The sequence below is a fragment of the Pan paniscus genome, chromosome 4, assembly GCF_029289425.2.
Source record: "Pan paniscus chromosome 4, NHGRI_mPanPan1-v2.0_pri, whole genome shotgun sequence".
Taxonomy (NCBI): domain Eukaryota; kingdom Metazoa; phylum Chordata; class Mammalia; order Primates; family Hominidae; genus Pan; species Pan paniscus.
Window position 1 is genome coordinate 108077063 of NC_073253.2, and position 27386 is coordinate 108104448.

At 38.2% G+C, this 27386-nt stretch overlaps 1 protein-coding gene across 14 annotated transcripts in view; it reads left to right on the forward strand.

Moving 5' to 3' along the window:
• Positions 1-27271, forward strand: part of APC (APC regulator of WNT signaling pathway) — a 137615-nt gene extending 110344 nt beyond the window's left edge. For 10 of the 14 annotated variants that reach the window (XM_008952092.4, XM_024928916.4, XM_057302327.2 and 7 more), the window contains 6 exons: positions 1324-1419; positions 6539-6678; positions 7360-7437; positions 8290-8406; positions 14274-14488; positions 16859-27271. In XM_008952092.4, the coding sequence (XP_008950340.3) occupies positions 1324-1419; positions 6539-6678; positions 7360-7437; positions 8290-8406; positions 14274-14488; positions 16859-23435 (7223 nt within the window). In that variant the 3' untranslated portion in view covers positions 23436-27271. Of the gene's footprint in view, positions 1-1323; positions 1420-2735; positions 2790-6538; positions 6679-7359; positions 7438-8289; positions 8407-14273; positions 14489-16858 lie in introns of all 14 variants that reach the window. The other 4 variants (XM_008952081.4, XM_024928912.4, XM_008952082.4 and 1 more) reach the window with 1 other exon arrangement.
• Positions 27272-27386: the final 115 nt, after the last annotated feature.

The window sequence follows — 27386 nt, forward strand, 5'->3', positions numbered from 1 at the left end:
GGGAGAACATTGCCTTCCTGGATTGTTTCTTTGGCTATCCACAGTTATGTAATGACCCACATTTTGTACTCCTGATATTTGTTCTCAAAAAATTAAATAGAATAAAATGATACTTCTTTTGAAAAGTTTTTAAAAAACTTACGTCAAATGAGTTTTGAAACCTCGTGCGTAGTATTGAATGTGGAGGTACATTTTCTTAGTCACCCTTTTAAAAAATATCTGTTTACTGTCTAGTATATCTGTGTAACTTTTTGTATTAGAGATCACATTTGTACATAGCCACATGCTTTTTTTTTCTGTTTGTATTGAGATAGGGTCTCACACAAGCGCCCAGACTGTAATGCAGTGGTGCGATCACAGTTCACTGCAGCCTCAACCTCCCAGGCTCAAGCACTTCTCCTACCTCAGCCTCCTGAGAGTATCTGGGACTACAAGCATGTGCCACCACAACTGACTATTTTTTTTTTTTTTTTTTTGAGAGACGGGGTTTTGCCATGTTTCCCAGGCTGGTCTTGAACTGCTTGGGCTCAAGGATCTGCTCACTTCAGCCTCCCAAAGTGCTGGGATTACTGGTGTGAGCCACTGCACCTAGCACCATGTGCTTTTAACCCACACTCATGATAGTAGTTTAAATAGAAATTATAAACTGGGCTAAGCACGGTGGCTCGTGCCTATAATTCTAGCACTATGGGAGGCCTGGGCAGGAGCGGCACTTGAGGCCAGGAGTTTGAGACTACCCTGGGCAACATAGCAAGACCCTATCTCTACAAAAAATTTTAAAAATTAGCTAGGGATTGTGGGGTATGCCTGTAGTCCTAGCTGCTCCGGAAGCTGAGGCAGGAAGGTCACTTGAGCCCAGGAATACAAGGCTGCGGTGAAAGCTATGATCATTCCACTCGAGCCTGGGCAACAGAGCAAGACCCTGTTTTGTTTTTTTTTGTTATTGTTTTTTTAAAGAAAGGAAGAAATTATAAACAAAATTAAACCATTTTATACCAAAATATTTTTATTATTTTGTATACTCAACATAATTTTAAGTTATTAGCTATATGAGTAATAGCATAAACCTCCTAGACTTATTCTAAGAGACTTAGTCAAGGGCAGATGAGTGGTAAACATTTTTATGGAAACAAATTCCTTTATTCCTATTTTTTGTTCCACATTTGTAGTATTTATTCATCCTTTCAGCAAATATTTGTTGATCCACTAAAATTCCGTGAATTAGGGTTATATTAGTGATCCTTGCATATTTTTAAAGTACAATAAACATCATTGCTCTTCAAATAACAAAGCATTATGGTTTATGTTGATTTTATTTTTCAGTGCCAGCTCCTGTTGAACATCAGATCTGTCCTGCTGTGTGTGTTCTAATGAAACTTTCATTTGATGAAGAGCATAGACATGCAATGAATGAACTAGGTAAGACAAAAATGTTTTTTAATGACATAGACAATTACTGGTGGATTTTTAAATCATGGTAGAAATTCAGTATAGTAAATAAAGATTTTTAATCATTGATGAATTAGGATATAAGGCCACCAACTTCTGTTATCAGCTGCTTCCTCTGTGTAGCAAAAAATTGTACCCTGGTTTCCAGCATAGAAAGGATCCTGAATCACAGAAACTGCTACCCTGTCATAAGCTTAACTTTTTCAAAATCGAAGCCAGAGATTGAAAAAAAATGACAAAATGGGTCACTCTTTGTCCCTTTTGCCAAAGTAGACTCTATATGTGCCAGCTGATGAGGATGGTAATTTGAATTATTTTGAAATGTGGAGCTGCTGTATTGTGATTGAACTCAGTCACTTTTGATGAGCATCAGAGGGAATTATTATTAAGATTGTCATTTATCTTCATGGTTATTGGTACTTTACAGGATTTTCATCATAAGCAGCCTGGTATCTTTGAAATTGGTTAATATAGAAAAGTATTATGCTTTAAGTCAGAAACATTTCATTATAACTTTGGAATGATTACTTCTTTAGGTATGTATTTTCACACACTAAGCCTTATATAACCAGCAGTGCACTCCATTTTTTATGTAATGGTTTTTCTTTGATTTCTAGGTTCACTTTGTACATGTGGTATTTATAAATTGCATCATGCTGAACCATCTCATGTGAACTGGATCTCTCTAGTCATGCCACAAGCAAGAACCATACACTTAATTCCCATTTTAGTGTAATTGTGCCCTTGCTTTTTGTGCCGTTTATGTTACGTTATGTTCCAGCCACCACTTTATATTCCTACCCCCTCATCGTTTCATTCGTCATTTATCTTAAAAGTGATGAAGTCATGAGACTCTTACACAGAGAACCTGAACAGCCAAAAGTATTGTCTCCTTCAGAGTCATCACTTTGGGAGGCTCTGCACCTTAAGATTTCAGGCCTGCCCTCTGGCCATGCTTTCCTTCCTAGTGGTGTAGCAATTGGCCTACCTGATTCTCTTTCCTCCCCCTGGTCTCCTGTGGATTCTCAGTTAATCTTATGAATTCTCCCCTCCTTAATACAATCTCAGCATTTGTGAACATTTTAAATTTTTTAAAATGCTAATCATAACAGGAAGGGGATAAAAAATAATGAATAAACAGGAAAACATTCAGTTTTAAGATACCTCAAAAGTTATTCTATAAATGTTCCTGTATTCCAATGGATTGTAGACTAGGACTGAGACATTAATCATCTGGATTTCAAAATAAAACCTAGACTCAGTATTTGTTCCTCTTCCTTCTTCAGGTAGGAAGGCTACCCGGGGCATTTCATCACAGGAGCTAGGGCAGGGGCTTTCAGGTGAGGAGCAGGATGGGGCCTCTGGGGGTGTGACTGCTGGGGACATAGCCACAGGGGATTACCTTCTTCTCACTCCTCACCTCCAGATTTGCACTGGGGCAAAAGGAGGATTAGGGTGTGTGGATTGCGGGGAGATAATAGTATAAGACAGCACAAGGTTTTGGCAGTAAGGGATAAGGAGAAAAGAAACCCCAAATAGGTGAAGGGGAATTCCTTAGTTCAGTCAGCTGGGATGGTCATTTGTACATATATGAAGATTCTACAGCTATCAGTCATTTAAGTTTGCACTTATTACTATTAGAAGTTTTAGAATATAATTTCCATGACGTATGTTTATTGATTCCCTAATCTACCCCAGAAACTGTGCTAGGCACTAGATTTTTATAATGATTAAGACCTGGTCCTGGCTTTCAGGGAACTCACAGTTTATTTGCATTAGTGTTTCACAAAATACCTAAATCATAATGATCACCCAGAGGCACTCGTCAAACTGGATTTTCTGGCCCTGTAGCAAACAGAATCTCCAGGGGAAGGGCCTAGGAATCAATGTGATAAGTGGCCTGGCTGATTCTTATGTTCGGGAAATTTTGTGAAACACCAGTAGAATATTCTTGTTGAGCCTGTGATATTTATTTTAGAACAAGGCATTTCATGCTAATGGTGACTATCTAAACCAAATAAAACAAAAGCAATATACTTTTTAAAATTATCAGTCTTTCTTTTGTTCATAAGAGTCTAAATTAAGGATTCTGTTGAATGTCACCTGAGTCTGTTGGTGCTCTACTATCGGTAGTTTTACCCTATTGGGCAATAGTTTGGTCTATTTAGACCACTGTTTTCTAACAGGCACCAAGAAAATTGTAGAAGGACATGTTCATCATCTTTGCATTACCATGAAACATCCTGATTTTTCTTAGAGCAACCAGTTTTTAATTGTATCAATCCAGTCATGAATTTGCATATTTTAGCAAATCCATTTATAGGTTTAACCTATGAATTCTATTCTGTGCCTCAAAATTCTCTGAAATCTTTTCATTTGCCTGAAATCAAAAAGCACTTCCTCTTTTATCTGATAGTCTAAATTTTTTTGAATGTTCTTTTTTTATTAGCCATGTTCTTCCTGAATCTGTTGATATCTGCCACATTCTTATTTAATCTTTATTTTCAGTATCAAGTACTAAGATTTTTAGTTTTTCCATGCAAGAGTACTCAACTCTTTGATCATGTAGTGCCTTCTTGGCATCTTCTTTAGGTGCATTTTATCTTTGTTAAGAAAGTATCCCAGTTATTGTCACACCAGGCAAGATTTTATACAGACGAAAGGCATAGTTTGTTTTGTTTTGGTATTGATCCTCTGCTTTAAAATACTCGACATCTTGGGGATCTCATTAGTATACCAGGCCAAGTCTTAAGGTCTTCCCTGTCAATTTCATGGGTCAAAATTCTCAGTTCTTTTACAGGCTCCTTTTCTTTTACCCAAGTGTAAAATGGTGGAATTCCTTGAAGCTCTGCCCTAGGCTCTTTTCCTTTCTCTCTATGCTTCTGTTATAGTTTTTGTTTTTGTTTTCAAATTTACAGCTCAATTTGAGTTCTTTCCCTGAGTTTTAGACACATTATTGAACTGACTATGTGACATCTTCCCTTAGGTGGTATTTTAGACACTTCTAACTCAACTGTCACAAACTGAATTCGTAATCTTTCCCATCCCTGAATCTCTTATCTTTTCCCAGTTTCCTTTTCTCAGAAATTCCAATCCAGTTGCTCAAATTTCAAAATCTTGGAAATCATTCACGATGCCATCCTTATCCCCTGCAAATAGCAACTGACTGCTTTAATTCTGCTACTTAAAAGTATCTTATGTCATCACTCTTCTCTTCATCCCCAGTCCAAGCCACCATCGTCTCTCCTGTTCTACAGTACTTTGTCTTACTTCTCTTCCCATTTCCACTCATAGTCGATTTTGTTCACTGAAACCATAGTAATCTGTTGAGAGTGTGCATCTAATTATTCCTTTTTCTGCATAAAATCTTTAATGTGGCACATAAAGTCTTATGTGATCCGGCATCTACCCATGTTTATAGCCTCATTTTGTGGCCCTCTCCTTGCTGTTAAATATTTCAGGCCCAGGGGCCCTTTCACATGCTGTTTCCTTTGCTTAGAATGCATCTTTCTTCTTCCTGCCCCACCCTTGTTAGATACGCGTTCATCTGGCCAGACCTGATGGCTCATGCCTGTAATCCCGGCACTTTGGGAGGCCGAGGCAGGAGAATCACTTGAACCTAGGAGTTCGCAACCAGCTTGGGCAACATAGTGGCACCCTGTCTCTACCAAAATAAAAATAAAAGGAAAGATATACATTCATCCTTTATGTTTCAACTTAAACATTAAAAGATTATTTCCTCAGCCTTTTTCTTATGGAGCCTAATCCCAGGTCTAAGTTAAGTCCACCTATTATATCACCCTGTGGTTCTACATAGTTCATCTATCTTTGCTCCAATCTGTACGCTCTTCATAAAGACAGTGACTGATTTTTGTTCACTGTCTCTGTATTTTGCCACTGTTGCAGGTGAATGGAGGAAAATTTTCCTAAATATGATTTGGATTTTCTTTAACCAAATTAATTTTCACTTACCTACATTCAAATATGTCTGTCATTCCTGCTAGTCATAAAGTTTTGCATAAATCTTCCTACATTTAAATCCCTTGGCTTGGAATTCTTGACCCAAGACAGAACTTTGTTTTACAAACTTGCAGATTCTTCTGCATATTGAACTTTCCAGATCACTTATTAAAAATATTAACGTACTGGCTGTCTTGCAGATGAATGACCTAATTAGACTTGTAGTATCCAAGAATTGCCTGTTTATATTCATCTTTTTCTTTCTGAGTCCCGTGATGATTAATATTTGATGAATTATATTTTGAATAGCCTCCACATGCATTTTTCTCTTTTGTTCACTTCCTCACCATTTTGCTTCACTTTTTTTTTAACTGCTTCCTTTGTGTCTTTCCCATTCCTTTACCTTTGTTTTCTCCTTGACTTCCTATTGTTGGCCATTGTGGGCATTGTTTAGCATTTTCAGTGGAAAGAATCAGGGGAAAGAAAATACTAAATCTTAGTATAGTTAATATTTGATATTATCAATGAGAAGTAAGAAATGTTTTGAAAAACACAAATCAGTAGTTTTATATAACTTAATAAATTGAACAGATGATCATTTTTTGTAAAAAAAAAAAAAAAAAAACTTTTTAGTTTTTCTTCATGCACAGTTTCATTTAGAGGCATCCGTATTCCTAAGGGTAATTATTTGCCAAAAAAAAAAAAAAATTAAAGTAGTTAGGCCACAGTGTATGACAATAAAGAGTGTTTATAAAGCCCTAATAATAATAATAAGTTACCTTTTTCTGCTTATGTTCAGGAAGAACTAGTGTTAGAAAATAGCCTTCTTCACTGTTGGCAAGGTGCAGTGTATATGCAGTAAATAGAAAATAATTATTTCGCTCAGCAAGATAAGGGGCTAGGGGGTGGAGAAACTGGCATAAAATGGAATAATTGTCAGTTGTACTTTATAAATATATTATACAAAAGTTCTTTATAACAGTTTTTGTAGCTTATAAGTCTAAAGGCAAATTTAAACCATATATTCTCATTGATTGAGTTTTTTTTCCTAGTATTTAAGTTACCAACTTGGTACCAGTTTGTTTTATTTTAGATGATTGTCTTTTTCCTCTTGCCCTTTTTAAATTAGGGGGACTACAGGCCATTGCAGAATTATTGCAAGTGGACTGTGAAATGTATGGGCTTACTAATGACCACTACAGTATTACACTAAGACGATATGCTGGAATGGCTTTGACAAACTTGACTTTTGGAGATGTAGCCAACAAGGTATGTTTTTATAACATGTATTTCTTAAGATAGCTCAGGTATGAGTTAATTTACTTTCATACAAACACATTTTACTGATTTTCTTTTTTTTCACTCTCCTCATTAAACAATGACTGATAAAAACCTGTGCTTCACATTCGCTTATCTTTACTCATTTGTTTGTCTTATGCCTAAACAAAGGCAAAGGTACATCTACAGATGGAACACAGTAGTGAATTTATGTAATTGCATTAAAAACACCATTCATAAGAATATACTTGTAGGGATCATTTCTGTGATCCATTACTAGAGAAGTTTGGCTGTGTAGAATTAAAAAATAAAAGATAAAACACTTCCTAGGAATGGGATTAAAAATCTAAAAATTCTTAAGACCAAGGCAAGTGTTACACACACATTGATTCCATCCAAATAAGAGGCTTTACTCTAAAACCTGTTGCTTATCATTTCTCACCACTTATTCACTTTATTTCTCTAGTTTGACAAAGGAAGAACAGATAGCAAAGAATTAGGAGAATATTTGTCTTTTATTTAGGTAATCTTATTCTAGATTTTTTATGAGTGAAGTATCAGTTATGATTAAAACAAAATAATGAAAACTGAATTAGACATTTAGTAGCCAAAAATAAAGCTTGGCTTCAAGTTGTCTTTTTAATGATCCTCTATTCTGTATTTAATTTACAGGCTACGCTATGCTCTATGAAAGGCTGCATGAGAGCACTTGTGGCCCAACTAAAATCTGAAAGTGAAGACTTACAGCAGGTACTATTTAGAATTTCACCTGTTTTTCTTTTTTCTCTTTTTCTTTGAGGCAGGGTCTCACTCTGTCACCCAGGCTTAGAGGGCAGTTGTGCAATCTCAGCTCACTGCAACCTCTGCCTCCAGGGTTCAAGCAATCCTCCCACTTCAGCTTCTCGAGGCTGGGCCTACAGGTGCACACCACCATGCCAAACGAATTTTTGTATTTTTTATAGAGACGGGGTTTCACCACACCTGGGCTCAAGCAATCTGCCCACCTCAGCATCTCAAAATGCTGGGATTACAGGCGTGTGCCACCACACCCAGCTAATATCCTGATTTAGATTGTTGCTCAGTATTTAGTATCTCATGTATAAAAGATAGTTCCATTAACACTAGAAAAAGAAAAATAATTATATTGTGGTTAGACTGTAGGAAATCTTTTTGGCACTGTAGTAGCATTTAGGAGGAATTTAAAAAAAAAAAAAAAAAAAACAGGATCTCCCTCTCTTGCCCAGGCTGGAGTGCAGTGGTGCGATTATGGCTCACAGTAACCTCAAGCTCCTGGGATCCTCCTGCTTCAGCCTCCCAAGTAGCTAGAACTACTGCAGGTGCATGCCACCATGCCCAGCTAATTTTTAAAAAGTTTTCATAGAGACAGGGTCTCACTGTGTTACCCAGAAGGTCTTGAACTCCTGGTCTCAGGAGATCCTCCTGCCTCAGCCTCCCAAAGTGATAGGATTACAGGCGTGAGTCACCACGGCTAGCCAGAATTTCTTTCTTAATAGATTTCTATTCTTACTGCTAGCATTAAAAACAAAAAAGCAACTAGTATGATTTTATGTATAAATTAATCTAAAATTGATTAATTTGCAGGTTATTGCAAGTGTTTTGAGGAATTTGTCTTGGCGAGCAGATGTAAATAGTAAAAAGACGTTGCGAGAAGTTGGAAGTGTGAAAGCATTGATGGAATGTGCTTTAGAAGTTAAAAAGGTACCTTTGAAAACATTTAGTACTATAATATGAATTTCATGTTTGGCTTTTTTTTGCTGCCTTCTTTTAGCCATGAGATTCCCTAATTTCTTTTTTGAGATGGGGTCTCTTTCTCTCGCCCAGGCTGGAGTGCAGTGGCCTGATCTTGGCTCACTGCAACCTCCGTCTCCCATGTTCAAGTGATTCTCCTGCCTCAGCCTCCTGAGTAGCTGGGATTACAGTGCACGCTACCACTCCCGGCTATTTGTATTTTTAGTAGAGATGGGGTTTCACCATGTTGGTAAGGCTGGTCTCGAACTACTCCTGACTTTGTGATCTGCCCAACTCGGCCTCCTAAAGTGCTGGGATTATAGGCGCAAGCCATCACGCCCAACCTAGATTCCCTAATTTCTTACCTGTTTATCTCACCAGTCCATAGTTTTAGAGTACTGCAAACTCCTGAAGTACTAAGGTAGAAAAGATTATATAGGGGATTTAATGTATATCAGGGTTTCTCTGCCTCAGCACTATAGACATTTTTGACCAGATAATTCTTCGTTTTGCTGGGGCTGACCTGTGCATTGTAGATTGTTTAGCAGCATCCCTGGCCTTTGCCAGCTGGCTGCCAGTATACCCTCCCCCTAGTTATGCTGATCAAAATTGTCTCCAGATATTGTCAGATGTCTGTGGGAGGGAGGAAGGACAACGTCACCACCAATTAAGAATCACTGGTATAAGTGTACCTTTGTGCTCTCCAAATCTCAATCCCCTCAAATTTTGATGGTCAACTTATCAAGAGGTGATCAGAGCCAAGGGTGAGGAATCATCAAATAATAATTTGTTTACAGAAGGAAATATCTCCAGGCAGTCCATCTGCTTCAGAAACTAGGCTAAATTTAAAAAGAAAAAAAAAAGTAAACTTGAAATCTGAGAGGGACCAAGCAAGTTGTCTTAGCTAGTCTAGGTTTCCTTTCACCCAGCTAGTCCTCCTACACCCACAGCCTACATGTTCTTCTTCAAAACTTTCCTCTTCAGAGAAGGCAAAAGGTTTGTTTTTTGTTGGTTTAGTTATGCATTTTTGGTAAAGTATATTATTTTGTTCTTGGAAAACCCTTGAAAATTTATTAGATAGAAAAGCATTCAGCTAAATTATTAGTTATAAAGATAATATTCAAATATACTTAGCTTCTGCATAAAAATACCTGTATCACTGTTGAATGGAGAGAAGACATTTCAGAAAAGAACATGGCCAATAAGCCCTTGAAAAGATACTTAATATCATTAATCATCAGGGAATACAAATTAAAACTACAATGAGATACCATTATGCATATCATATTGGTTAAAATTTAAAAGATTGACCATGCATTTTCAAGGATGTTGAGCAGCTGGAAATCATGTATTCTGCTAGTGGGAATATAAAATGGTATAATCACTTTGGACAACATTTGGCAGTGTTTTTAAGTTAAACATACACCTACCATATGACCCAACCATTCCACTTCTAAGTATTTACCCAAGAGGAGCAAAGGTGCTGACACAAAGACTTACACACAAACATCCACAATAATTTATGATAGTCAAAAACTAGAAATAACTATGTCTGTCAGCAGGTGAATGGTAAGCAAATTGTGGAATATTTGTACAAAGTAATAGGATTTGGCTGTGAAAAAGAATGACTATTGATACATGCAGTAATCTGTAATGACAGAAAACAGATTAGTGGTGGCCTGGGGTTGGGAGTAGAAGAGAAGGGGAGGATTATTAGAGGGTAGGAAACTTTTGGGGATGATATAAATGTTTGTTATCTTGATTCGACTGGCAGTTTTATGGGTGTATACATGTATGAAAAATTATCAAATTGTAAACTTGAAATGTGTGCAGTTTACTGTTCTTCAATTATATTTCAATAAAGTTCAAAAAAATTAGTGCTTGCACACTTAAGTACTCCTACTCTAATAACCCTGTGTAGTTTCAGAAGGATTTAATGTGTGTATGTATTATGAGAATTTGCACTGCTGCTAACTGGTTCATGACTTAATTCTCTCTCAAGGACCTAAACTCTTCTATAAATTTTTTTTTTTTTTTTTTTGAGATGGAGTCTCGCTCTGCTGCCAGGCTGGAGTGCAGTGGCAGGATCTCGGCTAACTGCAACCTCCGACTCCCTGGTTCAAGCGATTATCCTGCCTCAGCCTCCCAAGTAGCTGGGATTATAGGCATGCGCCACCATGCCCAGCTAGTTTTTGTATTTTTAGTAGAGACGGGGTTTCACCATGTTGGCCAGGATGGTCTTCATCTCCTGACCTCATGACCCGCCTGCCTTGGCCTTCCAAACTGCTGGGATTACAGGCATGATATAATGCATGGTCAATCTTGGAAAAACTAGCCGTCAGAAATTTATAATATCCAGTTCTGATTTGGGCCTAATTCTGGTTAGCAGTATTAGAATTTATTTTTTCCCTCTTTTTCTACATTTAGTGCAGCAGTCATGAACATTCTTCTTCTCTTTTTCATTCAATTCCCTCTCAACTTCAGCTACTAATGAGCAAGAGAATCAGAACTACCTTCTAGCTCCCCTGCGTGTTCCACATCACTTTAACTCACTCAGAGCTCTTACTCTAGAGCTTTCCTTTACCAGCACTCTGTACTCCGTTCACTTAAAGCTGTTGGTCCCTTACTCTTGTCTTCTACATATTCTCTACTGGATCCTTCTTTTTTATGTTTCAGTTCTCTAGAAGAAGCCCAATGTTTTGAAAAACAAAAATTTTCTGTGGCTTCTATTACAGTGTTTCTCTTTTCCAGTAACAACCAAAACCCTGAACAATGGTTTTGACCAAATACCTTTGTGTATCAGAGTGTTTCTGGGGCAGTTACAATTTGACAGTTGACTTTGACTTGCTTCATTTCTAAACTGGCTGTACTATCTTGAGTTCCTCCTAATTTTGCTTCTGACACAACCCTTCTCCTTGATCATAGAATCTAGATTTGTAGATTTATTTAAGTTTTTCTATTCTACCTTCACCTGTATTTTATACTTTTTGGTCACTCACTTTTGCTGTTATTACTTGTATTAATAACCTCTAATTATTTATTTTGTGTCTTCTAATTTGAACTATAAAAACATTTTTGAAACAAAACCTCTGGCCCTTGACATGTAGCCCCACAGAGAGGAACTTTTGTATTTTTCTACCTTCAACTCTCAACTCTGGGCCAGTTGCATCTTAATTCAGTCCTTTAAATTCTTGCTTTTTTTGTTCTCAGGATACTTGGAGTGCCCCACCTTTATCTCAGTCACAATGTAATTAAAATTGGGCTCATCTTGATTGATGTGAGAAGGACAAAGGCACTTCTTGCATAAAAGCACTCTATCTGCCTCCTACCACTTATCTGACAAATTATGTCTAAACCTGCTCCTAGATTGTTTTGTTCACTTAATTTCTTGATGAAGAGAATAAAGTAGCTATTTATTGGGTTAGACCCAAAATGTTTGCTGTGACATTCAAGGCCTGGCTTTTGTCTCTCTGGACTTATTTTCCACTGTTCCCCATCATGGACTGTGATCTCCTTTGCATCTTCTTTCTGGGTCATCAGTGCTCCCGCGCTGATTCCCACTTCCCTGCTTTTCCTCATTCTACTTCCCCTGCCAGCAGCAACTGGATTCTCTTCTCTGGGAATGTACAGGTCTAATCCTCCTAAAGAGCTGTTCTCCTCCATGAAATATTTGATTGATTTGATTAAATTCAGGGTGTAATAATTTTTCCTTTGGAGCACTTTGTTTCATGTATATTTTTGTATCTTTTTTTCCCCCCAAAGCAAATTGCTAACACCTTCAATCACTGGTATCAGTTTGCTGTGTTTGCATCCTCTAGAGTGCCTCTCATTGCAATAGGCACAGAGTTGATTTCTAATTAATGTTTGTTTCCTGATGGATATATAGTAAGAAGACAGATTGACATCACCATCATGCCAAGTTTTGGGTTTGGGTTTTTTTTTTTTTTGCTTTTGCTTTTGCTTTTGCTTTTTTGAGACAGGGTCTCACTCTGCCACACAGCCTTGACCTCCTGCGCTCAAGCTAGCCTCCTGCCTCAGCTTCTCAAGTAGCTGGACCTATAGGTGTGCACCACCATGCCTGGCTAATTTTTTTTTTTTTTTTTTGAGACCGAGTCTCGCTCTGTCACCTAGGCTGGAGTATAGTGGCGCAATCTCGGCTCACTGCAACCTCTTCCTCCCTGGTTCAAGCGATTCCCCTGCCTCAGCCTCCCAAGTAGCTAGGATTACAGGTGCCCACCACCACACCGGGCTAATTTTTTGTATTTTAGTAGAGACAGGGTTTCACCATGTTGATCAGATGGTCTCGATCTCCTGACCTCGTGATCCGTGCACCTTGGCCCCCCAAAGTGCTGGGATTACAGGCATGAGCCATTGCGCCTGGCTACTTTTTATATTTTTTGTAGAGATTGGGTATTGCTATGTTGCCCAGGCTGGTTTTTAACTCCTAGGCTTAAGCGATCCACCCACCTCAGCCTCCCAAAGTGCTGGGCCTGAAGGCATGAGCCACCGCACCCAGCACATGGCAAGTTTTGACCAAATACCTTTAATTGTGTATCAGAGTGTTTCTGTGGCCATTACAATTTGACAGTTGACTTTGATAATTGTATGTTAGGGAGTTCCAGGTTTTCATAATTTGTTATGTGGGGAATTTTAAGAAATTATAGCTTTTCTAGTACCCTTTATTGTTTTTATAAATTACATTGTTAATTTTGAATCAACCACATGTATATAATGCTTTTTATATAAACAGAATATTGTATATACTACACTGCAACTTGCTCTTGTCATTTAATAATACTTCCAAGATATCTTTCCATATCTATGTATGGTTTACAGAATTTTAAAAATCTACTTTCTTTTTTTTTTTGAGACAGGGTCTCACTGTCAACCAGGCTTGAGTGCAGTGGCGCGATCATGGCTTACTGCAGCCTTGACCTCCCAGGCGCAAGTGATCCTCCCAAGCAGCTGTGACTGCAGGCGTGTGCCACCATACCCAGCTCATTTTTTTTTATTTTTTTGTACAGACGGGATTTCACCATGTTGTCCAGGCTGGTCTCAAATTCCTAAACTCCCAGTCACGCCAGTCAGCCTTCCAAAGTGCTGGGATTACAGGCATGAGCCACCACGTTGCGCCTTTTTTTTTTTTTTTAAAGAGTTTCGCTCTGTCAGCCAGGCTAGAATGCAGTGTTGCAGTCTCGGCTCACTGCGACCTCTGCCTCCCAGGTTCAAGCGATTCTCCCACCTCAGCCTCCCAAGTAGCTGGGATTACAGGCACCTACCATCAAGCCCGGCTAATTTTTTTTTGTATTTTTGTAGAGACGGGGTTTTACCACATTGGCGAGGCTGGTCTTGAACTCCTGACCTCAGATGATCCACCCGTCAGCCTCCCAAAGTGCTGGGATTACAGGCATGAGCCACTGTGCCCGGCCACATGCCGGGCCTTAATCCACTTCCTATTCATGTTTTTTTTTCTTTTTTCAAGCAACCCCAGCCTGAGAATAACCCACATTCTATTCTGAAAATGTTTTCTTTTCATAATGCACATCAATTGTGCCTCATATTCTAAGATGTGTGTACTATCTAAACACTTAGAATAAAGTTTGTAAAAGTCATTAGTTAAATATTGTGTTCTGCTTGTTTTATAGAGATATCACTGATATAAATACTATTTGGTATTTTATGAACATTTTTCTAAATGGAAAGTTCTTAATTTACCAGTGAGGGACGGGCAATAGGATAGATTAAAAAATAGCTTTTATTCAATATCAGTAACATAGAAGTTAATGAGAGACAAATTCCAACTCTAATTAGATGACCCATATTCTGTTTCTTACTAGGAATCAACCCTCAAAAGCGTATTGAGTGCCTTATGGAATTTGTCAGCACATTGCACTGAGAATAAAGCTGATATATGTGCTGTAGATGGTGCACTTGCATTTTTGGTTGGCACTCTTACTTACCGGAGCCAGACAAACACTTTAGCCATTATTGAAAGTGGAGGTGGGATATTACGGAATGTGTCCAGCTTGATAGCTACAAATGAGGACCACAGGTATATATAGAGTTTTATATTACTTTTAAAGTACAGAATTCATACTCTCAAAAAGACCTAATTGTAAGCAATGTTTTACATAATCATGAAAGTTTTAAGCCAAAATATATTTATTAATGTGAAAAGATAACTACTAACTCTTAGTTTAACTCATTAGTGTACTTAATGTAATAAGAGTTTATAGTATTATAGAGGAGACTAAATTAAGCAAATTATAGTTGAGAGGTGTAGCCCATAGGTGGAGGAAAAACTAGTCACAAATATTGTAACAAAATAATCCATTTCTATTAGTATAGTATAAAAGAGTATGAAAACAAAATTTAGAACAAGACAAAAACTATGAGCGTGATCCAGAGAATATAAAGGTTCACATTTTTCTAATGATGTCTTAGTATCCATAATAATAATTTTTTTTTTTTTTTTTTTTTTGAGACGGGGTCTCACTCTGTCTCCCAGACTGGAGGGCAGTGTTGTGATCTTGGCTCACTGCAACCTCCACCTCCTGGGTTCAAGCGATTCTCCCACCTCAGCTTCCCAACAAGCTGGGACTACAGATGCACGCCACAACACCCGGCTAATTTTTCTATTTTTTGGTAGAGATGGGGTTTCACAATGTTGTCCAGCTGCTCTTGAACTCCTGGCCTCCAGTGACCCACCTGTCTCAGCCTCCCTAAGTGCTGGGATTACAGGTGTGAGCCACTGCGCCCGGCCAATAATCATAATATTATTTAGCTAACAGCCATTCATCCAATCTGCTAGAGTTGTAAAACCCAAGAGAGTGCTTCAGATACAGGGCACACATTTTCAGAACTCGGATGCTGTATTATATCAACAAAAATACAACTGTCTTTTTTTTTTTTTTTTTTTTTTTGAGATGGAGTCTTGCACTCTTGCCCAGGCTGGAGTACAGTGGCACAATCTCTGCTCACTGCAACCTCTGCCTTTGGGGTTCAAGCGATTCTCCTGCCTCAGCCTCCCGAGTAGCTGGGATTACAGGTACCCCCCGCCACCGTGCCCGGCTAATTTTTATATTTTTAGTAGAGACGGGGCTTCACCATGTTGGCCAGGCTGGCCTTGAACTCCTGACCTTAGGTGATCCGCCCGCCTCGGCCTCCCAAAGTGCTAGGATTATAGGCATGGGCTACCGCGCCTAGCCAAAAATATGGTTGTTTTTTATATCTTATTCATTTTTTAAGTCTGTGATGCAGAAACTACAAGCCTAGTCTCCCTTTCTGCTATACAGAGAAGATTTCTTAAGTCCAGTAACTACTAGACTGCTAAGAGAAGACGACCATGTTAAAGCTCATTATGTACCCTTGCCATTCAGTTTTAAAGCCCACTAAAGCTGAATATGCTGTCATTAATCTTCAGTTTGCCTGCATTAAACAAGCTGTTGCTCTTTCATGTCCAGAGTTCATTATGCTGATTCTCACTCCTTGTTTTTATATGCCTTAAATGTTTCGAAAACTTTAATTTACTTGATTTTTTAAAAATAATAAGTCTGCCAAAGAGCAGTTTTTCTTTTCGTTTTTTTCTTTTTTTTTGAGATGGAGTCTCACTCTGTTGTCCAGGTTGGAGTGCAGTGGTGTGATCTCGGCTCACTGCAACCTCTGCCTCCCAAGTGATTCTCCTGGCTCAGCCTCCTGAGTAGCTGGGACTACAGGCATGCACTACCATGCCCGGCTAATTTTTGTATTTTTGGTAGAGACAGGGTTTCACCATGTTGGCCAGGCTGGTCTTGATCTCCTAATCTCAGGTGATCCGCCTGCCTCAGCCTCCTAAAGTGCTGGGATTACAGGCATGAGCCACTGTGTCTGGCCAAGAGCACTCGTAAGAAGGATGGCAGTATCACAAAATCAAGCCAGAGATACAGAGATTACTCTAAAAAGTAAGTGTGCTAATCTAAGAGCTTATAATGTGCACTGACTGCAGAAAAATCTTCAATCAATTCTATCTACCTCTTCCAAGATAACTCAATATCAATATCAGAGTGGCACCCAACCATAGATTAAATTACCACAAAGTTCCTATTCAACATAGGATTTCATGATATAGAATTGGGAAACTGTTATATGAATAGAGTAAATGTATGTGCCCCACCCCCTGCAAATGTTTTAAGCTATTGGGTCAGAATAGGAAATGTAGAATTGACAAAAAATAACACCTTTACTTTTTTTAGTGTGACAGATTAGTACTTTAAAACATTAAACATTACATGAAATTAGAAAGAACAAAAGGAGATGTGGAATACTTGGAATTTATAGGATAATTGGTACAATCATATTATGCCTTTTGTCTTCTATCCTTTTATTTGTTGTTACTGCATACACATTGTGACCTTAATTTTGTGATCTCTTGATTTTATTTCAGGCAAATCCTAAGAGAGAACAACTGTCTACAAACTTTATTACAACACTTAAAATCTCATAGTTTGACAATAGTCAGTAATGCATGTGGAACTTTGTGGAATCTCTCAGCAAGAAATCCTAAAGACCAGGAAGCATTATGGGACATGGGGGCAGTTAGCATGCTCAAGAACCTCATTCATTCAAAGCACAAAATGATTGCTATGGGAAGTGCTGCAGCTTTAAGGAATCTCATGGCAAATAGGCCTGCGAAGTACAAGGATGCCAATATTATGTCTCCTGGCTCAAGCTTGCCATCTCTTCATGTTAGGAAACAAAAAGCCCTAGAAGCAGAATTAGATGCTCAGCACTTATCAGAAACTTTTGACAATATAGACAATTTAAGTCCCAAGGCATCTCATCGTAGTAAGCAGAGACACAAGCAAAGTCTCTATGGTGATTATGTTTTTGACACCAATCGACATGATGATAATAGGTCAGACAATTTTAATACTGGCAACATGACTGTCCTTTCACCATATTTGAATACTACAGTGTTACCCAGCTCCTCTTCATCAAGAGGAAGCTTAGATAGTTCTCGTTCTGAAAAAGATAGAAGTTTGGAGAGAGAACGCGGAATTGGTCTAGGCAACTACCATCCAGCAACAGAAAATCCAGGAACCTCTTCAAAGCGAGGTTTGCAGATCTCCACCACTGCAGCCCAGATTGCCAAAGTCATGGAAGAAGTGTCAGCCATTCATACCTCTCAGGAAGACAGAAGTTCTGGGTCTACCACTGAATTACATTGTGTGACAGATGAGAGAAATGCACTTAGAAGAAGCTCTGCTGCCCATACACATTCAAACACTTACAATTTCACTAAGTCAGAAAATTCAAATAGGACATGTTCTATGCCTTATGCCAAATTAGAATACAAGAGATCTTCAAATGATAGTTTAAATAGTGTCAGTAGTAGTGATGGTTATGGTAAAAGAGGTCAAATGAAACCCTCGATTGAATCCTATTCTGAAGATGATGAAAGTAAGTTTTGCAGTTATGGTCAATACCCAGCCGACCTAGCCCATAAAATACATAGTGCAAATCATATGGATGATAATGATGGAGAACTAGATACACCAATAAATTATAGTCTTAAATATTCAGATGAGCAGTTGAACTCTGGAAGGCAAAGTCCTTCACAGAATGAAAGATGGGCAAGACCCAAACACATAATAGAAGATGAAATAAAACAAAGTGAGCAAAGACAATCAAGGAATCAAAGTACAACTTATCCTGTTTATACTGAGAGCACTGATGATAAACACCTCAAGTTCCAACCACATTTTGGACAGCAGGAATGTGTTTCTCCATACAGGTCACGGGGAGCCAATGGTTCAGAAACAAATCGAGTGGGTTCTAATCATGGAATTAATCAAAATGTAAGCCAGTCTTTGTGTCAAGAAGATGACTATGAAGATGATAAGCCTACCAATTATAGTGAACGTTACTCTGAAGAAGAACAGCATGAAGAAGAAGAGAGACCAACAAATTATAGCATAAAATATAATGAAGAGAAACATCATGTGGATCAGCCTATTGATTATAGTTTAAAATATGCCACAGATATTCCTTCATCACAGAAACAGTCATTTTCATTCTCAAAGAGTTCATCTGGACAAAGCAGTAAAACCGAACATATGTCGTCAAGCAGTGAGAATACGTCCACACCTTCATCTAATGCCAAGAGGCAGAATCAGCTCCATCCAAGTTCTGCACAGAGTAGAAGTGGTCAGACTCAAAAGGCTGCCACTTGCAAAGTTTCTTCTATTAACCAAGAAACAATACAGACTTACTGTGTAGAAGATACTCCAATATGTTTTTCAAGATGTAGTTCATTATCATCTTTGTCATCAGCTGAAGATGAAATAGGATGTCATCAGACGACACAGGAAGCAGATTCTGCTAATACCCTGCAAATAGCAGAAATAAAAGAAAAGATTGGAACTAGGTCAGCTGAAGATCCTGTGAGCGAAGTTCCAGCAGTGTCACAGCACACTAGAACCAAATCCAGCAGACTGCAGGGTTCTAGTTTATCTTCAGAATCAGCCAGGCACAAAGCTGTTGAATTTTCTTCAGGAGCGAAATCTCCCTCCAAAAGTGGTGCTCAGACACCCAAAAGTCCACCTGAACACTATGTTCAGGAGACCCCACTCATGTTTAGCAGATGTACTTCTGTCAGTTCACTTGATAGTTTTGAGAGTCGTTCGATTGCCAGCTCCGTTCAGAGTGAACCATGCAGTGGAATGGTAAGTGGCATTATAAGCCCCAGTGATCTTCCAGATAGCCCTGGACAAACCATGCCACCAAGCAGAAGTAAAACACCTCCACCACCTCCTCAAACAGCTCAAACCAAGCGAGAAGTACCTAAAAATAAAGCACCTACTGCTGAAAAGAGAGAGAGTGGACCTAAGCAAGCTGCAGTAAATGCTGCAGTTCAGAGGGTCCAGGTTCTTCCAGATGCTGATACTTTATTACATTTTGCCACGGAAAGTACTCCAGATGGATTTTCTTGTTCATCCAGCCTGAGTGCTCTGAGCCTCGATGAGCCATTTATACAGAAAGATGTGGAATTAAGAATAATGCCTCCAGTTCAGGAAAATGACAATGGGAATGAAACAGAATCAGAGCAGCCTAAAGAATCAAATGAAAACCAAGAGAAAGAGGCAGAAAAAACTATTGATTCTGAAAAGGACCTATTAGATGATTCAGATGGTGATGATATTGAAATACTAGAAGAATGTATTATTTCTGCCATGCCAACAAAGTCATCACGTAAAGCAAAAAAGCCAGCCCAGACTGCTTCAAAATTACCTCCACCTGTGGCAAGGAAACCAAGTCAGCTGCCTGTGTACAAACTTCTACCATCACAAAACAGGTTGCAACCCCAAAAGCATGTTAGTTTTACACCGGGGGATGATATGCCACGGGTGTATTGTGTTGAAGGGACACCTATAAACTTTTCCACAGCTACATCTCTAAGTGATCTAACAATCGAATCCCCTCCAAATGAGTTAGCTGCTGGAGAAGGAGTTAGAGGAGGTGCACAGTCAGGTGAATTTGAAAAACGAGATACCATTCCTACAGAAGGCAGAAGTACAGATGAGGCTCAAGGAGGAAAAACCTCATCTGTAACCATACCTGAATTGGATGACAATAAAGCAGAGGAAGGTGATATTCTTGCAGAATGCATTAATTCTGCTATGCCCAAAGGGAAAAGTCACAAGCCTTTCCGTGTGAAAAAGATAATGGACCAGGTCCAGCAAGCATCTGCGTCGTCTTCTGCACCCAATAAAAATCAGTTAGATGGTAAGAAAAAGAAACCAACTTCACCAGTAAAACCTATACCACAAAATACTGAATATAGGACACGTGTAAGAAAAAATGCAGACTCAAAAAATAATTTAAATGCTGAGAGAGTTTTCTCAGACAACAAAGATTCAAAGAAACAGAATTTGAAAAATAATTCCAAGGACTTCAATGATAAGCTCCCAAATAATGAAGATAGAGTCAGAGGAAGTTTTGCTTTTGATTCACCTCATCATTACACGCCTATTGAAGGAACTCCTTACTGTTTTTCACGAAATGATTCTTTGAGTTCTCTAGATTTTGATGATGATGATGTTGACCTTTCCAGGGAAAAGGCTGAATTAAGAAAGGCAAAAGAAAATAAGGAATCAGAGGCTAAAGTTACCAGCCACACAGAACTAACCTCCAACCAACAATCAGCTAATAAGACACAAGCTATTGCAAAGCAGCCAATAAATCGAGGTCAGCCTAAACCCATACTTCAGAAACAATCCACTTTCCCCCAGTCATCCAAAGACATACCAGACAGAGGGGCAGCAACTGATGAAAAGTTACAGAATTTTGCTATTGAAAATACTCCAGTTTGCTTTTCTCATAATTCCTCTCTGAGTTCTCTCAGTGACATTGACCAAGAAAACAACAACAATAAAGAAAATGAACCTATCAAAGAGACTGAGCCCCCTGACTCACAGGGAGAACCAAGTAAACCTCAAGCATCAGGCTATGCTCCTAAATCATTTCATGTTGAAGATACCCCAGTTTGTTTCTCAAGAAACAGTTCTCTCAGTTCTCTTAGTATTGACTCTGAAGATGACCTGTTGCAGGAATGTATAAGCTCCGCAATGCCAAAAAAGAAAAAGCCTTCAAGACTCAAGGGTGATCATGAAAAACATAGTCCCAGAAATATGGGTGGCATATTAGCTGAAGATCTGACACTTGATTTGAAAGATATACAGAGACCAGATTCAGAACATGGTCTATCCCCTGATTCAGAAAATTTTGATTGGAAAGCTATTCAGGAAGGTGCAAATTCCATAGTAAGTAGTTTACATCAAGCTGCTGCTGCTGCATGTTTATCTAGACAAGCTTCGTCTGATTCAGATTCCATCCTTTCCCTGAAATCAGGAATCTCTCTGGGATCACCATTTCATCTTACACCTGATCAAGAAGAAAAACCCTTTACAAGTAATAAAGGCCCACGAATTCTAAAACCAGGGGAGAAAAGTACATTGGAAACTAAAAAGATAGAATCTGAAAGTAAAGGAATCAAAGGAGGAAAAAAAGTTTATAAAAGTTTGATTACTGGAAAAGTTCGATCTAATTCAGAAATTTCAGGCCAAATGAAACAGCCCCTTCAAGCAAACATGCCTTCAATCTCTCGAGGCAGGACAATGATTCATATTCCAGGAGTTCGAAATAGCTCCTCAAGTACAAGTCCTGTTTCTAAAAAAGGCCCACCCCTTAAGACTCCAGCCTCCAAAAGCCCTAGTGAAGGTCAAACAGCCACCACTTCTCCTAGAGGAGCCAAGCCATCTGTGAAATCAGAATTAAGCCCTGTTGCCAGGCAGACATCCCAAATAGGTGGGACAAGTAAAGCACCTTCTAGATCAGGATCTAGAGATTCGACCCCTTCAAGACCTGCCCAGCAACCATTAAGTAGACCTATACAGTCTCCTGGCCGAAACTCAATTTCCCCTGGTAGAAATGGAATAAGTCCTCCTAACAAATTATCTCAACTTCCAAGGACATCATCCCCTAGTACTGCTTCAACTAAGTCCTCAGGTTCTGGAAAAATGTCATATACATCTCCAGGTAGACAGATGAGCCAACAGAACCTTACCAAACAAACAGGTTTATCCAAGAATGCCAGTAGTATTCCAAGAAGTGAGTCTGCCTCCAAAGGACTAAATCAGATGAATAATGGTAATGGAGCCAATAAAAAGGTAGAACTTTCTAGAATGTCTTCAACTAAATCAAGTGGAAGTGAATCTGATAGATCAGAAAGACCTGTATTAGTACGCCAGTCAACTTTCATCAAAGAAGCTCCAAGCCCAACATTAAGAAGAAAATTGGAGGAATCTGCTTCATTTGAATCTCTTTCTCCATCGTCTAGACCAGCTTCTCCCACTAGGTCCCAGGCACAAACTCCAGTTTTAAGTCCTTCCCTTCCTGATATGTCTCTATCCACACATTCGTCTGTTCAGGCTGGTGGATGGCGAAAACTCCCACCTAATCTCAGTCCCACTATAGAGTATAATGATGGAAGACCAGCAAAGCGCCATGATATTGCACGGTCTCATTCTGAAAGTCCTTCTAGACTTCCAATCAATAGGTCAGGAACCTGGAAACGTGAGCACAGCAAACATTCATCATCCCTTCCTCGAGTAAGCACTTGGAGAAGAACTGGAAGTTCATCTTCAATTCTTTCTGCTTCATCAGAATCCAGTGAAAAAGCAAAAAGTGAGGATGAAAAACATGTGAACTCTATTTCAGGAACCAAACAAAGTAAAGAAAACCAAGTATCCGCAAAAGGAACATGGAGAAAAATAAAAGAAAATGAAATTTCTCCCACAAATAGTACTTCTCAGACCGTTTCCTCAGGTGCTACAAATGGTGCTGAATCAAAGACTCTAATTTATCAAATGGCACCTGCTGTTTCTAAAACAGAGGATGTTTGGGTGAGAATTGAGGACTGTCCCATTAACAATCCTAGATCTGGAAGATCTCCCACAGGTAATACTCCCCCGGTGATTGACAGTGTTTCAGAAAAGGGAAATCCAAACATTAAAGATTCAAAAGATAATCAGGCAAAACAAAATGTGGGTAATGGCAGTGTTCCCATGCGTACCGTGGGTTTGGAAAATCGCCTGAACTCCTTTATTCAGGTGGATGCCCCTGACCAAAAAGGAACTGAGATAAAACCAGGACAAAATAATCCTGTCCCTGTATCGGAGACTAATGAAAGTTCTATAGTGGAACGTACCCCATTCAGTTCTAGCAGCTCAAGCAAACACAGTTCACCTAGTGGGACTGTTGCTGCCAGAGTGACTCCTTTTAATTACAACCCAAGCCCTAGGAAAAGCAGCGCAGATAGCACTTCAGCTCGGCCATCTCAGATCCCAACTCCAGTGAATAACAACACAAAGAAGCGAGATTCCAAAACTGACAGCACAGAATCCAGTGGAACCCAAAGTCCTAAGCGCCATTCTGGGTCTTACCTTGTGACATCTGTTTAAAAGAGAGGAAGAATGAAACTAAGAAAATTCTATGTTAATTACAACTGCTATATAGACATTTTGTTTCAAAGGAAACTTTAAAAGACTGAAAAATTTTGTAAATAGGTTTGATTCTTGTTAGAGGGTTTTTGTTCTGGAAGCCATATTTGATAGTATACTTTGTCTTCACTGGTCTTATTTTGGGAGGCACTCTTGATGGTTAGGAAAAAAATAGTAAAGCCAAGTATGTTTGTACAGTATGTTTTACATGTATTTAAAGTAGCATCCCATCCCAACTTCCTTTAATTATTGCTTGTCTTAAAATAATGAACACTACAGATAGAAAATATGATATATTGCTGTTATCAATCATTTCTAGATTATAAACTGACTAAACTTACATCAGGGAAAAATTGGTATTTATGCAAAAAAAAAGTTTTTGTCCTTGTGAGTCCATCTAACATCATAATTAATCATGTGGCTGTGAAATTCACAGTAATATGGTTCCCGATGAACAAGTTTACCCAGCCTGCTTTGCTTTACTGCATGAATGAAACTGATGGTTCAATTTCAGAAGTAATGATTAACAGTTATGTGGTCACATGATGTGCATAGAGATAGCTACAGTGTAATAATTTACACTATTTTGTGCTCCAAACAAAACAAAAATCTGTGTAACTGTAAAACATTGAATGAAACTATTTTACCTGAACTAGATTTTATCTGAAAGTAGGTAGAATTTTTGCTATGCTGTAATTTGTTGTATATTCTGGTATTTGAGGTGAGATGGCTGCTCTTTTATTAATGAGACATGAATTGTGTCTCAACAGAAACTAAATGAACATTTCAGAATAAATTATTGCTGTATGTAAACTATTACTGAAATTGGTATTTGTTTGAAGGGTCTTGTTTCACATTTGTATTAATAATTGTTTAAAAGGCCTCTTTTAAAAGCTTATATAAATTTTTTTCTTCAGCTTCTATGCATTAAGAGTAAAATTCCTCTTACTGTAATAAAAACAGTTGAAGAAGACTGTTGCCACTTAACCATTCCATGCGTTGGCACTTATCTATTCCTGAAATTTCTTTTATGTGATTAGCTCATCTTGATTTTTAATATTTTTCCACTTAAACTTTTTTTTCTTACTCCACTGGAGCTCAGTAAAAGTAAATTCATGTAATAGCAATGTAAGCAGCCTAGCACAGACTAAGCATTGAGCATAATAGGCCCACATAATTTCCTCTTTCTTAATATTATAGAATTCTGTACTTGAAATTGATTCTTAGACATTGCAGTCTCTTCGAGGCTTTACAGTGTAAACTGTCTTGCCCCTTCATCTTCTTGTTGCAACTGGGTCTGACATGAACACTTTTTATCACCCTGTATGTTAGGGCAAAATCTCAGCAGTGAAGTATAATCAGCACTTTGCCATGCTCAGAAAATTCAAATCACATGGAACTTTAGAGGTAGATTTAATACGATTAAGATATTCAGAAGTATATTTTAGAATCCCTGCCTGTTAAGGAAACTTTATTTGTGGTAGGTACAGTTCTGGGGTACATGTTAACTGTCCCCTTATACAGTGGAGGGAAGTCTTCCTTCCTGAAGGAAAATAAACTGTCACTTATTAACTAAGATAATTTACTTAATATATCTTCCCTGATTTGTTCTAAAAGATCAGAGGGTGACTGATGATACATGCATACATATTTGTTGAATAAATGAAAATTTATTTTTAGTGATAAGATTCATACACTCTGTATTTGGGGAGGGAAAACCTTTTTAAGCATGGTGGGGCACTCAGATAAGAGAGGAGTGAATACACCTAACTGGTGCCTTGAAAATCACATCAAGTAGTTAATTATCTACCCCTTACCTGTGTTTATAACTTCCAGGTAATGAGAATGATTTTTTTTTAAAGCTAAAATGCCAGTAAATAAAAGTGCTATGACTTGAGCTAAGGTATTTGACTCCAATGCCTGTACTGTGTCTACTGCACCACTTTGTAAACACTTCAATTTACTATCTTTGAAATGATTGACCTTTAAATTTTTGCCAAATGTTACCTGAAATTGTCTATGAATACGATCTACTTCTGTTGTTCTCCAAGGCTTCCATAAACAATGGAGATACATGCATATAGGTCATACTGGTTTCCTTTCATTTTTTGATTTTCTATTTCTAATTTTCTGAATTACTGCATGCCAGTTTTTGCAAACCACTTCAAGTACTTCTATGGAAAGAGATGGATGTTAGTCAATTAGATAAACTTGCCTTTTAATTCAAATAAGGAAGAAAATATAAATGCTGAAAATGAAGAGTTCATTCCACATGCCAGAAAAGTGGAATTTTTGTAGGCAACACTTGAGTGGGGGGAGAAGGGCCAGTCTATACTACCCATTGAAGTAAAGACTGCTGGATGAGGCCCTCTATTAGAGATAGTGGTTCTGAATTAGTAAAGGGGCAAATCTCAATTCTAATTATAGATGTTCACAGGGTGCTGCTATAATCGATAGCAGGCCAAATATTCCCAGTTTATGTTTGTTAACAAATGGCATACTAAGCCCAGCGTTGGGAATTAGTCAAGAGTTACGATGCCAGTTTAGAGAGGAGTGGGGGAGGGAGAGTTACCTATCGTAAGGCACTTCAAAGGAGTGCGTTGGGATCACCAGGAGTGCTTACCAAGACATAGCTGGGCCATACCCCCAGTTTGATTCAGGAGGTTTGGAATGGGGCCTAAGAACTTGCATATCTAACAAGTTCAAAGGTGAGGCTAATGCTGCTGGTCTGGAGACCACACTTTTTGAGAATTACTGCCCTAAGATCACAGTGAAGCTCCTTGAGTGGTTGCCTTCAGCTCTAGCGATTCCTCCCAACAACTGGACCCTTAATCTGACAAAGTATAGCAACAGATAAAAGACTTCCCCTAGGCATAAAAGATTTCAATATTAAGCCATCCAATTTGATAATGCTCATCTCAACTCCTGACAGCAGACAAACTTAGCCAGACATGAACAAACAAGTAATTCTAAAGACAATGATTATATTTGAAGGATCAGTTAATGTTCCTTTTGAGACTGTCATTATAAAAAGCAGTAACTTCAGCAAAGATCTAATTTGAATTTTCAATAAGATTAAAAGACTATGAAAAGGAAACTTTGAGATGAGAGAAGGTTGATTTCAGATGAAAATATCCAGTTTTTTAATATACAGTGGAAGTGATCAATAATTAGCAAATAAGATATTTGAGGACAACTTTACAGATTACCAGGGTAATGAAAAGGAAGTAATCAAAGATAAGCCCCATAAGGATCAAATAGCACTGTAAGTACAGTAAAATGTTTCTTGATTAAAATATGGATCGTGTTGCCACAGGTTAATTACATGAAAGAATGAATCTCTTGCAGAGGATGGGAGCCAGTTGCACAATATCTGAATATATGTTATCCCAGGGTTTCTTGGAATCTAAGGAAAAAAGCAGAGCACCAGAAATGCAAAAAGTAAATTGCCCATAGTTAAAGGAACATCTGAGTAGTCAGATCATTAAAATTTATGAAACAATTATTTTTCAAAGGTCATGGTGGCTGAAATAGAGTGTATAATTTTTTTCCTTTCAAATAAGCGTATTTTCCTCATATTACACTGACTTAAAATTTTAAAATTACTTTGTAATGTTGAAACCTGTAGACTGTGGCTCCTGTAAACCCCAGGTCATTTTCCTGCCATTCTTACAGCTCTGTCTAAGATCTATAAAAGTATATTCTGCTTTTTGTTAGGCCATTGATGCTTTTTTCAACCTGTACGTTCTATGTATATAATATTGTTCTTGGTGCTAAATACACTTTCTTTTATCTGATATTCAGGATAATTCTTTCTCTACATTTGTGACTATCCACTTATTTTCTCGAATAATTAAAAATATTCAACATAATGTATGTTAGTGAAGGTGACCATTGAATATAAAGCAGCAT